General features: G+C 36.6%; 1 protein-coding gene across 1 annotated transcript in view; it reads left to right on the top strand.

Annotated features, from left to right (window-relative positions):
• The window catches only part of LOC308338054 (UDP-N-acetylglucosamine transferase subunit ALG13-like), a 38,818-nt gene extending 25,806 nt beyond the window's left edge, over positions 1-13,012 (top strand). Inside the window, 8 exon segments of the mRNA XM_080831611.1 lie at positions 1,695-1,767; positions 5,940-6,021; positions 6,233-6,395; positions 8,056-8,131; positions 9,124-9,232; positions 11,042-11,142; positions 12,158-12,285; positions 12,972-13,012. Of these exon segments, the coding sequence (XP_080687737.1) occupies positions 1,695-1,767; positions 5,940-6,021; positions 6,233-6,395; positions 8,056-8,131; positions 9,124-9,232; positions 11,042-11,100 (562 nt within the window). The 3' untranslated portion in view covers positions 11,101-11,142; positions 12,158-12,285; positions 12,972-13,012.
• The last annotated feature ends 570 nt before the right edge of the window (positions 13,013-13,582 follow it).

A 13,582-nucleotide genomic window follows, 5' to 3' on the forward strand; every position in this document is an offset into this window, starting at 1 on the left:
GCAATATAGCTTCTAAGAGGGTAGAAATAGGTTCTTCAAGACAAAAAGATATTAGATACTGCAGTGCTTTGTGGTCCTTCAAAGGGTTACAGTACCTAAACAGATACACAGTGTATCTGTGGTATTAAAATTTCAGAAGGAAATTATGAAAAGAAGACTCTTTAAGGACATAATAATGGAACATTTTGAGAAACATTGCTGCATCACTTTGGTCTTTAAAACTGCAAAAGTCAGGGTGCCTGGTTGGCTTGGTCATTGAGCGTCTGCCTTCAACTCAGGTCACGATCCCAGGGTCCTGGGATTGGGCTTCCTGCTTGGCCTGAAGCCTGCTTCTTCCTCTCACACTCCCCCTGCTTGTGTTCCCTCTCTGTCTTTCTCCCTGTCAAATAAATAAAATCTTTAAAAAAATAGCAGAAGTGGCTATTTCTGGAAGCTGTGCAGTTTTGAAAAATAGTTTTATAATGTAGGTTAGAGGCTCATAGGAATCTTGTTCATTTGAAGAAGCTGATTTCTATACGTAAGACTCCACAATTTTTAGGATGGTGAGCTGGCATACGCGGTAGAGGCCAAACCCTCTCATTATGGTACTCATTCAAGTTAGTGTTTTGCAGCCTGCTCATTTCTCACTAAACCAATCAAGAAGTCATATAGAAGAGGCGTTGGGCAGGTAGCTAATCAGTTGCTTTTAAGTCAAGGGCCAGCTTTTATTTATTTATTTATTTTTTAAGATTTTATTTATTTATTTGACAGAGATCACAAGTAGGCAGAGAGGCAGGCAGAGAGAGGAAAGGAAGCAGGCTCCCTGCTGAGCAGAGAGCCCGACGCGGGGCTCGATCCCAGAACCCTGGGATCATGACCTGAGCCGAAGGCAGAGGCTTTAACCCACTGAGCCTCCCAGGCACCCCAAGGGCCAGCTTTTAAATTGTCCTTCTTTCTGTTTATGTATTGCCCTCGAGCTAAGAATTTTTATAAAAAGTTTTAAAATGGTTAAATCAAAAGTAGAATAATGTTTCATGGCATGTGAAAATTATATGAAACTCATTTCAGTGTCCATAAGTAAATTTTTATTGGAACAGTCATGTGTACTTGTTTATCATGGTCTGTGGCTGCTTTCATGCTACAAAGTCAGAGTAAACCATATGGCCTACAGAAGCTGAAATGCTTATTATCTGATCTTTTACCAAGTAGAATTTGCAGGCCAATGCTTTAAATAAGTGGGAGCCCCCAACACTCAACAAACATGCATACAGTTGGTAGTCTATCTTCTTTTCTCCTCCTTTCCCCAAATTAAGGTTCATTTTTTTTAAGATTTTATTTATTTATTTGACGGATCACAAGTAGGCAGAGAGGCAGTCAGAGAGAGAGGGGGGGAAACAGGTTCCCTGCTGAGCAGAGAGCCTGATGCGGAGCTCAATCCCAGGACCCTGAGATCATGACCTGAGCTGAAGGCAGAGGCTTAACCCACTGAGCCACCCAGGCCCCCCACCCCCATTAAGGTTCATTTTAAAAATCCATAGAAATTTAGCGACAGTTAGCGGTCTACTTTGAATTAACATTATTTAGCCTCTTAAACATTTGATTATTTTGTATGAATAAGGTGGACACTTTAAAAGCCCAAATACTTGTTCTTATAACTATCTCTTGCATATATTAAATTATCTCTATTCAACCACTTATATTCTCTTCCCGTGTAGTCGGGATTTCATTCTTTATCGCTATCCCGGAAAGCCTCCAACTTACGTCACAGATAATGGCTATGAAGACAAGGTAAGAAGATGGGTGAATGTTTACTAAAATAAAAGAAATAGATGCTGCTGGCTTATCAAAATAGTGAGAAGTGATCCTTTGTTACCAAATTAATGGGGAAAAAGCATAGTCTAAATGCCAAGCTTCTCTACCGCCAGCCTTTTCCTCTCCATCCTCTGTTTGCCATCCTCTGAACAGACCTGATCTTACCACTCCTGAAATCGGTTAACCCCCCCCCCCCAAAAAGCCCACCCAAACCCTAATTGGCTCCTTGTTGACTAGAAGATAAGGTTCAAACTCTGAAGTTAGGCACTTAGTGTCCCCTAAGGGGTCCCAAACTTCTTTTCATCTTCACTGTCCTACAACCTTGTATACCATGATTCCAGATAGTCCAATAAGTATAACTTTTTTCTTTTCCTTTAAAAGTTTATAAAAAGTTATAAAAAGTATAACTTTTTTTCTTTTCCTTTGTATCTCAAATGTTAATTCCTTTGAAACTTTCCTAACTCCCCTGGAGTTATTTCCTCTGTGTTCCTCTAACATCACCCCAGTAATTACAGTATTTATCACACCGTATTTGTTTTCATGTCTGTTCTCATTATTCTGAAAGTTTCTTGAGTGCAGGACAGTGTGCTATTACTGCCTAGTAAGGTACTTGGAAAATAATAGGAGGTTGTTTTGTTGGGTGAGAACTCTTTGCAGTTAAATAGATTGTTCTTCATCATATAATTTTTCTTTTTTCTTTTTTTTTCTTTTCTTTTTTTTTTCTTTTTTTCTTTTTTTTCAAAAAGCTTTTAAGAAAAGCCTTTTATCCCAATTATTTGATTAGTGAGTATAGACTATACAGTAATTGCATTTTGCAAGTCTTGTTTCACACCATGGACCAAAATTGAGGCAACGTTTTGATGATAGTAGGACAAGACTAGACACTGGGAGAGCTGTTGGGATATTAAAGTAATCTAGACAGAAGACCTGAACCAGGCAAGTGGCATTAGGAATAGAGTAGAATGCAAGAGATAACTTAGAAAATAAGTATAAATTGGGGCACCTTGTTTTATTAGTGGTACTGCCGTCTAATTTGTTTGGCAACATTAAGCTCTTGTAGTGTACCAGGCAGCTCACTGGGCTTTGGGGACTCCAAAATGAAAACAATATACCTGTTCTCTAAGGGCCTCATGGACTGTGAAGGCAGACATGCAAATAGTTAATTTTACAGTGAAGTGATCAGTGTTAAAATAGAAGTATGTACGAAGAGCATAGAAGAAAAAGTCCTTTGCTCTGCTTCAGAGAGTTTAGAAAGTTTCATGGTGGTAGAGGTATTTAAGTGGAATATCAAACAATGGATCCAACAAGCATGAAGGGCAGTCTATTCAGAGGACTTCTGCAAAGACATGGAAGCAGCAGACGCTTTCGGAGTCCAGTAGTTGGGTGGGGGAGAGGCCAATGGTGTGAAGATAGGCTAGAGTTACATAATGAGCAGGCCATTCCAAGAATTTAGCTTTTTGGAATAGTTGTAGTTTTTTCCCCAATATTTTGTTATAAAGATTTAACGAAATACAGAGAAGGTAAAAGAATTTTATAATGAGCATTCTAATTCCCACCTTTTTAGTATCCTTAGTTTTTCACCTATCTATCCATTCATCAGTCCATCTTAATTTTTAGTGTATTTTGGAGTAAATTTCAGACATTCCGTACAATTGCTCCTAAACACTCATTCAAAGTTTTTAAGGAAGGGTGTGACATAATCAAAATTCTTTGAAAAAGAAGGAATTGTAGCTTTTGTTATTTTAGCAATTATATACAGCATTGCCGGAGAGGAGATCCAGACATTTAGATCTTTACCAGGACTCTAAGCCTGCAATTCAGTTTTTTCCCCTGACATTTTATTCTGTGAAAATTTTCATACAGAGAAAAATTAAAAGACTTGTATAGTGAACATCCATAATCCCTATCACCTAGTTCCTACAATTATATAGCTCCATTTTTAAGTGAGTCCTGTATATTTTACAGAGATATTATTTGAGCTAACTAAGGGGAAAACCTCATCCTTTGGGAACCATAAGAATACAAATTGAGTGTTTGCAGCTACGAGAATATCACGTATAATTCTAATCTGTACATGCACACAAATACAATTCCAGTAGTTGGGCATTTGCATGCACAGGATAGTGTATATATGTATGATTTGCAAATGTATAAAGTATGTTTGTTTATCTTGAAATTTAAGTATGAAAAAGCCAGTTGGCAGCAGGGTACTTGTGTGACACCTTGCTTTCTCTAAAACTTGGTTACTGTATCTCAGTTCAGGCTTCTAAGGATTTATATCTGAATTGTTTATGTTTTCAAAAATGACTTCATTAAAAGCAGTAAATATTATTGACTTAACTTTGCATTTTACATAGTTATTCAGTATCAAAGTGAATACCATTGGAAGGTAGCCATCCATCTTCACTTAGCCTCTTTACCTAGAAAGAATAGATGTACTTCTATTAAAAACAAAACTTAAAGGTAGAATAAAAAGCCCCCTTTTTTACTTTTCATTCTCCTGTGCTTCAAAATAACTATTAAGTTTGAGAGGGTATCCTATATCATTCTCTTTGCATTTATTTTTTTAAATGTAGATGGGCTCATACTAAATATATTGTTCCTTGTTCTTTTCACCTATCCTCATCAGTACTACAGATCTACCTCATTTTTTCTGTAGGTTAATGCCATACATCCCACCTACCTACCTATAAGTATGTATCAGAGAACTATTATTTTATGTTGAGATACCACCAGGAACATAAAAGCCATCATATCTAGTTTTACCTCTTACACTCAAAGTGGAACTTCTTGCCACGTGAATAAATTAAATCATTATCTCTGGGGGTTTTTTCCTCCTTGTTTATTCAGTTCTGGTTAGCTGGATTCCTTTACTCCTTAACAGCTGTCTCCAGTTATTAACCTTTCTTAGTTGGAGTTTCACGTTTTTCTAGTCTGAGGTACAAAGGGCTTCTCTGCTGAAAATCTTATTTACTGTTCTTTCGGATTAATAAACTCTTAAAGGCAAATAACCCTTGGGGCATGTGAAACTTCATAACCTAAACTTTAGTGTGTGTTACTTTAGCTTGACGCTTGCCTTCAGTACTCTGAAATGAATTATACTGATGGAGTTGGAATTGTGATTTCCAAAAAAAGTCTGGGAAAGAATAACAGACCCGAGATAGAGGACTTTGTTATTAGAAGGAGTTAGCCCAGAGTAGGTAGGAAGGCAGCAAACAGGGTGCTTACAGTTTTCTGCCAAAGAAGCTTGGTGGCAATGTTGTCCCATAGAACACAGAGAATCATCTTTGGTACCTTAGGTTCCTGGTACCAGAGGTAGCTTCAAAATAAAATAGACTTAGTCCCTAGGTATTAATCCTTTACACAAGATGAATTTTTGAACAAAAATTTTAAAAGGTTTGGGTGCTATTCAAACACATTTCATTATGTAGAGCTTGCAAGCATTTTTACTAAAATACTTTGGTTAGTAAGCATGGCTTTGGATTATTGTTTGGGAAAACTAGAGATTAAAGATCAAAGAAATTAACTCGTTTTGTAGCCATCTCAGTGCCTTAATTCATTAAGGAAGTCTCTCTAGCAGTATTGCTCCTACATGGTGTATTCATATATTGCTACTCGGTACGGAGGATAACATTTTGAGTAAATTAAGTCTCTCCCCCTATAGTCTGAGTTTAGAATATTTGGGTATTTGACCTAATTTCTCCAGTCGTTTTTTGAAGTTAAGCTGGTCTTTTGACTTGATTTACTCAGTTTGTAAGAGTTCCCATCTTTTTGTTAATTTATAGATCAGTATTTGTTACGTTAGTAGGGATATGGTTTAGGCTCACAGTGTTGCCTTTGTAGTGATTTTAATCTTGGCATTTAAAAGTCAGTTTTAAGAAAATCCATTTGAGTTCTAGCTTGCATTTATCTGTATTTAAATTTTAAAAATCACTTCGCATCAGCTTTATTGAGATACAATTGACGCATTATGTTAAGTGAAATGAGTCAGAGACAAGTACTATATGATAACACTGAATCTGTGGAATCTGAAAACATGTTTTTAAAAACAGTTAATCAGTTTCTGGTTAGCAATTTAATTTCAAGTATTTCATGGTTGTAAGATGGAACATTAACTTAATTGTTCTGTGTGTTTTTCTTTTCTTCAGATTCTACTCTGCTATTCAAGTAATGGCCATTATGATTCAGTATACTCAAAACAATTTCAGTCAAGTGCAGCTGTTTGTCAGGGTATGTGAAGGCTTTTGTAAATGCTTAGCTGTATTTCAGATGATTTTTGTTTTTCTGCCCATCTGTAAATTGAGGGACCCACCATAAACAGCTCTTTTAAGACTTTGTTGGCACCTATTGAAATTGTATACTGGTTTATGGCTATTTTCACATTGTTATAAAGAGATCTTACTTTGACAATTGGAGTTTTGGCTGTTTTTTTTTCCTTTAGCTGTATTGTATGAAATTCTCTATAAAGATGTGTTTGTTGTGGATGAAGAAGAGTTGAAGACTGCAGTTGAATTGTTTCGAAGTGGTTCCAAAAAGAACAGAAACAATGCTCTGACTGGCAGTGAAGATGTCCGTATTGACTACAAGAGTTCAACTCAGGATAGGTAATACAGGGAAAGGGGGTGTCAACTACATGATCATGTTTAATGTTTCTGTGCATCACCATTTGGAAGTAGAAGGGGCTTGACAAGCTTATGACTTACACTACACACACGTATGTATCTAGATAAACATTTTTTGATGGGGGAAGAGAAACTTTATCAAGAAGACATGTTGTATTTTGAGATGATCAGGCTTTGGAGGTTTGATCCAATTCAGAATCAGTTTTTTTAATTGCTAGAAGTGATTTTAGAACTACCTAACCCCATGATTCTCAAACTTCAGTTCTATACAAAGGTATACTTCATAGTGCTTATTAGAAAGGCAGATTCTTAGGCTAACTGTCACAAAATTTGAGGTCACGGTGGGGCTTAGGAATCTGCTTTAAAAAAAAAAGCAAGTACACCCCAAGTGTTCTGATGTAGGTAGGCTGTGGACCATACTTTAAGAAAAAACTGGTTCTAAACCAGCACCATCATTTTTGTGGTAACTGAGGTTCACAGTGGTTATTTGACACACACATCCAACTAATAGAAAAGAATCTCTCAGGTTAAGGGAAGTTTTGGGAGTTTTCAAAGTGTCTGCCTTTGGTACTCACTAGGAAGGTAGTTTGTGGCCTCTGAGGAAATTGCTGTTAACAGATCTGGTCAAAAATTTTGTGTTAGAGATAATAAAGTAGGTGTTGTCTTATATTTCTTCTTGATTCCTACTTCTGTCTAGGAAATTTAGATAGGCTTGGTGCCAGTCAGGTGTCACCTTGTCTTTTTTGGTCTTGCTTGCAATTTTATTCCTTGGATATTTGTGGCTTGCACTTTTTTTGGTAGAGGAGAGGTTTTTAAAACTTACTTGGGAATGTAGGGGTAGAAGTTGCTTCATTCTTCACTGATGACTTGTCCTAAGGACTTTAGGCTTTATGGAAACTATAGTAGTAAAAAGGTGAGATGTATTAGTTACCAAATTGCTGCGTGACTGTGTTACCATAGATTTTGCAATTTAACACACTTATCTCACAATTGTATGGGTTAGGAATCTGGGCATAGTTTAATTGGGTCTTCTGCTTAGGGTCTCAACAGAACTTCAGTGAGGTGGTTGGCCAGGATTGAGTTTGTATTTCGAGTTTTGACTGAAGAAGGATCCATTTTTCTGCTCACATAGTTCTTAGCAGCATTTAGTTCTTTGCAGCTGTAGGACTGAGAATTTTTTATTATTATTATTATTTTTTTTGTGGCTGTCAGCCAGAGGTAACTAACCCTCAGCTTCTTGCCACATGGGCTTAGCGAACATGATAGTTTGCTTCCTTACGGTCAGCAAGAGAGAGGCCAGCAATACAGGCACTACATTATTAGGCTCTATAATAACATATAGCCTATTGGTTAGAAGCAAACTTGAGTTAGGGGAATCATACATTGATGTGCACTCCAGGAAGTAAGAATCATAAGGACCATCTTAGGAGATGGAGGTATGAAATATCGGAGATAATCTGCTAAGTATATTGTAGCACATACTTAGAAAAAGGAAGCATAAATGTAACTGTTGGGGTAAAAAAGTATTTGCCTCATTTTTAGACCTGAGCTACTTTACCACTAGGTGGTGATATAGTCATTAGACTTAAAATTTAACTACTGCATTTATATAAAGCTCTTTTTTTTAAATCTTTTCAATTAGGACTGAAGAGCTGGGTGCCTGCTGCAACGTTGAAAATATCCCAGAGGGGTACAGTCAAGGAACAGAAGAAGCAAAGGTTTGAGATTTTCTAGGGCAAAGAATTTTCATAATCTTGGCCTGCAGCATCATAACTTAAACAAATTAAGGTCAGGTGGTCCATTCTAGTTGTATGGTGTGAGGGAGGAGTTCAGGTTTGCCTTTGTGGAAGTTTTAATCTGAAAATGTAAAACAGGTGCTTAATGTTCTCTGAATTTTTATTCTTAATGGAATTGTATGGATTATTTGCAAGCAAACTCTGAACACTTTAGAATTTCCAGAAACTTCTGTTTTTCAAGTTCAAGTAATATTACAAATCCAGTAGATACTTAGTTTGTAATCAGTCTTCTGATGCTAAGGTTTCTATTTGCCATTAAAGAATATGCTTGTCCTATTCTATTCAAAGAAAATAGGTAATAATCCTGTTTAGAAAAACAAGAAAAATTTTTACTATCTTTATAGGCCTAAAATCAAGCAGACCTTTAGGTTGAGGCTTGCTAAATAGGGCAGATACTATTACAGTACTTTCTATGTATGCCTCAGTTGCTGGTAATTTGGGAAGAGTAACAGTATTGGACATGGTGAAATTCTAGGAAAGCAGAAGAAAAAGGTAATTTCTTTGGAAGTTGTAATAGATTCTGACCAAAATGAAATGAAAATTTCAGATTTTTGCAGATGATTTTAAGGTATAGAAACACTTGCAGCTCTGTATTGTATATCAAGATGAGATTTATTGAATAGCCTGATTGAATCTTTAATCTGTCTGTGTTGCACTGATTTATATGAGCTGTATCCTGAGTTGCTGGCTGCTTTAGACAATATTTCCCTTCCTCCATCTAAAACCTTTTAGATTATTTGCATGTTGCTTCTTTAATCTCGATTTTTAAGATACACGTTAAAACTTAACGGCACTTATTTTTTTAATAAAAAAGGAAGCATATGTATATAGTTCAAAAAAGAAGTTTCTTTTTTCGTAGAAGAAACACTAAAGCTAAGGATGGTGAATTTCTAGCATGATTATTTTTGTTTTAGTCTCCAGAAGGTCCATCAAAGATGCTCTTTCCCTATAAGGTGCTCAAAGCCCTGGATCCAGAAATCTATCGTAATGTAGAATTTGATGTTTGGTTGGACAGCAGAAAAGGTAATGAAATACTGACAGTGTACTTTTGAATCCTGACAGATCCAGGGGAAAAATTTTGCATATTGCTTCTGATGAGATGTTCTTAATGTACTATTATAAAAAAAAAAAAGTTGCCTGGTACTTTTTAGCTTACTTGATACATTATTTTACTTTATTTTTTTAACAGATTTTATTTATTTGAGAGACAGAACATGAGCGGGGTTGGGAGCAGGGGCAGAGGGAGACAGAGAAGCAGGCTCCCTGCTGAGCAGGGAAGACAGCCATATTCTGGGCTGGATCTCAGGACCCTGAAATCATGACCTGAGCCAAAGGCAGCTGCTTAACTGAGCCACCTAGGCACCCCATATATCCTCATGATTTTAAATCCAGAAGAGGAAACAAATAGGTTTAGAAGTGGGAAGCGATCTTTCAGAATCTTATATTTATCCATGACTTTCAGTTTTGCAAAGACTGTGTGGAAATAACTTTTAGATAACTTTAAGAGTACCTGAAACTTGTTACTGCAAATAAGCTTATCTTAAATTTAAAATGTTCAGACTATCCTCATTGATAAATGAATAGGTCAGGTGTCTGCAAACTATGGCCCACAGACTAAATCTAGCCTGCTGTCTGTTTTTCTATGATCCTGTGAGCTAAAAATGGTTTTAAATTTTTAAATGGCAGAAAAAAAATGTAGAAAAACAGTGTATTGTGACACATGAAAATTATATAAAATTCAAATTTACTGTCCATGAATAGATATACAGCACAGTTGAGTAGTTGTGACAGGGTCCATATGGCCCACAAAGGTTGAAATACTTACTGTCTTGCTCTTTACAGAGAAAGTTTGCCAACTTTTGAAATAGGTAATTGTAATCTCCCTCTAAGAGAAGTTGATGAAATTAGCCCTTAAAGCTCTGATTTCAAGGTAGCCTTTAATTTTTCATATTCAACTTCTTGAACCTGGATGAACTTAGGTGTGTAGTTAACAATCTAACAATCTATAATGAGGTTAAAACCCTGTGGAACACAATAAGTTGTTAAAAATAACAGGTTGCTTTGAAGTAGCTGTGTAGTGTTTTTTTTTTCTTTTTTCTTTTTAATTGAGGTATGTTACTTCAAATTGTATCTTACTGGTGTTTGACCAACTAAGATTATAGCCTCCCAGTTTCCACCTATCTGTGTTTTATGGCAGAAAACTATTTTTTGGGTAGGTCTCCTTAAATTGACTACAGAAATGTCCTTATCAAGTGTAAGAGAATGACCCTTTAGGAACCCCCCTGCCCCCAATATTACGTTATAGTAGTGGCATTTTCAAAAACACTGGTAAAAGTAAATTAGAAAACTAAATGATGTAAAATGGGAAAGGTACCAGTTAGGATGAGCTTGAATCTTCATTTTCTTTTAATAGAACTTAAAAAGTCTGATTACATGGAGTATGCTGGGAGACATTACTATCTGGGAGACAAGTGTCAGGTTAGTTTGTCTTTTAACTCAGTAATTTGTTTTCCAAGGTTGTGGTTTTAGTCATTAATATAAGTTCAATAAAGCTCATTTACATAATGCTAAAAAGTTTTAATGTTTGTTTTAAATTTTAATTACAAACCTCTGTGAGAAGATTTAAGGGTCTTTAAAAAAAAGATGTAAAGATCTTCTAGCATGTGCCGCCTCTCTTAAATCAGACTGGGTGGCAGTGTTGATTATCAACCACTTTAATAAGTAGATACTGAATTCCATTTGGGGAGAAGTTGTATTTTTGTTTGGTAAAAGACATATCTGCCAATAGATTCAAGATTAGATGTATTTTTACTGTCTCCTACCTTCTTTCAGGTTCGCCTGGAATCAGGTGGAAGATACTACAATGCTCATATTCAGGAAGTTGGAAATGAGAATAATTCTGTAACAGTCTTCATTGAAGAATTGGCAGAAAAGTAAGAATATGATAGTTTGTTAAATTACTAAAATCTTTGGCTCTTGATGCCTTTTCGTAGTATTAAATTAAGAATTTCTAGGATGCTAGTAAGAAATCCAGTTACATCTGGTACCAGCTTAAGATGACTTACCTCAAATGTTAAAAGCACATGCTGAAGTATGAAATCTCAATACACCCATACATGAGAAGTTTTCAAATCCCTAGGCCCTAGCCAACTTACTAGAGATATTAAATACAACAAAATTCTGGTATAAAACTGTTCATACTAATTGGAAAGCTAGCTTGCTAACTGAGCCTCTGTCTATACCAAGATAAACTAGTCTAGTCATTCTCAAACTTAAACATCCCCCAGAATTATCTGGAGAGCTTGTTAAAACAGATTGAGTTCTATCCCCAGAGTTTCTGATTTCAGTATGTCTGTGGTAGAGCCCAAGAATTTGAACTTCTGACAAGTTTTGAGGTGATACTGATGCTGTTGGTCCACTTGAAGAAGCATTAAACTTTGTTATGCTGCCCTTATAACCAAAAAAATCTCAGCAGCTTAAAACAATAAAGTTCATTTTTGCTCATCTAGCATTTCATAGTGCATAAAAAAAGGGGAGACCCAGGCCAACAAAGGCTTTATCTAGACACAGTCTTCCATGATCATAGGGAAGAAATGAACATGACTAACCATTTGCCGGTTCTTAAAGCATCTGCTTACGTTTCATTGGCCAAAGTGGGTTACATAGCTGAGCCTGAAGTCAATGGGGTGGGAAAATATAATCCTCTTCTAAGGAAAGGCAATACATATTTGTAGACTAGTCTGTCACAGTATTTCCTCTGGAACATGGTATGTGCTACAAGTGGCTTTGAAATTGTTAAAACTACTCTTAGGTTTTCTTGAATAGCTAGTGTCAACAAGTTTAAGTAGAATACACTTGAAAATGAAGTGGGATGGGTGAGGGTATGTATATCCAGTGAGAATTAAGTCTGCATTGCAGTGGCTTTATGGTGGTATCTTTAACTTAAAGGCACATGGTTCCGCTGGCTAACTTAAAACCAGTTACTCAAGTCACACCTGTTCCTGCCTGGAATGTCATGCCCAGTCGGAAAGGAAGAGGTTACCAGAAAATTTCCGGGGGCTATGTCCCAGAAATGGGTTTGTATACTGAAGGTTTTTATTACATCCTTCTTTATTACATCTTTAAAAAGAAAAAAAAAAGACAACATAGATAAATCTTGTTCTCAGAGTTTCTTCACTTAGGCATTACTGACATTTTGGGATGGATAGTAACTTTGTTGTGGGGAGCTGTCCTGTGCATTTTGTGCATTGTAGGTTGATTAGCATCCCTGGCCTCTATTCACTACATGCCGGTAGCATCCTTCCTGCAGTTGCAACAACCAGAAATGTCTCTAGACGTTGCTAAAGGTGCCTCAAGGTGGGGAGTGGGGGTGGATTTTAGACTCTAAAACTGCAAGCGAAAAGATTTCTCAAAGAACTAGGAATATACCTCACAGAAGCAGCTAGTGACATCATGAGGCATAATTTCTTGGAAAATAAGTAATGTAGGTGACTAAATGACTATGTTTGGATGATCGGAGCCCCCTGTATTAAAGATAGTGCTGAGATGTCCATCAATATGGAAATTACCTGCTGGTTTTGCCCTTCCAAATGGAAAATCTAGTAGTACATCCTTAAAGAATACAGAAATTCCCTCCCTGTATTTGCTTGGTTTGTTCTCTTAAAAAAAAAAAAAAAAGATCTGGGCATTTGGGGGAGGGGAGGACTGGATCTTTAGCTTTGGTTATGAAGCTTATTTGGTTACTTCTTTGTTTCTCTGGAAGCTGTGTCAGAGATGGACATGAAACAACGGAAGAAGATGTTCAAAAAAGTTAGAGGAAAAGAGGTTTATATGACTATGGCTTACAGCAGGGGAGACGCCCTCCTCCCACCCAGGCTTCAGCACAGTATGCATTATGGGCATGACCCTCCAATGCACTACCCGCAGACAGCTGGCAGTATTATGTCTAACGAACATTTTCATCCTCAGCATGCATCTCAGAGACAAGGTCGGGGATATGGGATGCCCAGGTAAGGCTTAACTGACTTTCAAGATAATGTACATCTCTGTTTGTGAATAATTCCTAGAGAGAATTACAGTACAATTTAGAAATATCTTAGTAGGTTAGCTCCCTTTTGTAATGTCTGCATAGAGTATGGAACTAATGTATACTTAAATTTTTGTCGAATGAATTTAATGGGAGATTTGTATTCTCACTGTCTAAGGAAATATGTAATGGTTGAAGACATGCAGACATGCTAGGGCTATCAAGTTGAGTGCCATGTATATGGCTCTGCTCTGTATCCATAAATAATGGATAGGCCTAATGCCAGTAGTGAGGAGAGCATAGCTCTTTCTATTAGGACATGTTTAGAAAGGTGTGTTAATTCTATT

Source organism: Martes martes, assembly GCF_963455335.1.
Source record: "Martes martes genome assembly, contig: scaffold_228, whole genome shotgun sequence".
NCBI lineage: Eukaryota > Metazoa > Chordata > Mammalia > Carnivora > Mustelidae > Martes > Martes martes.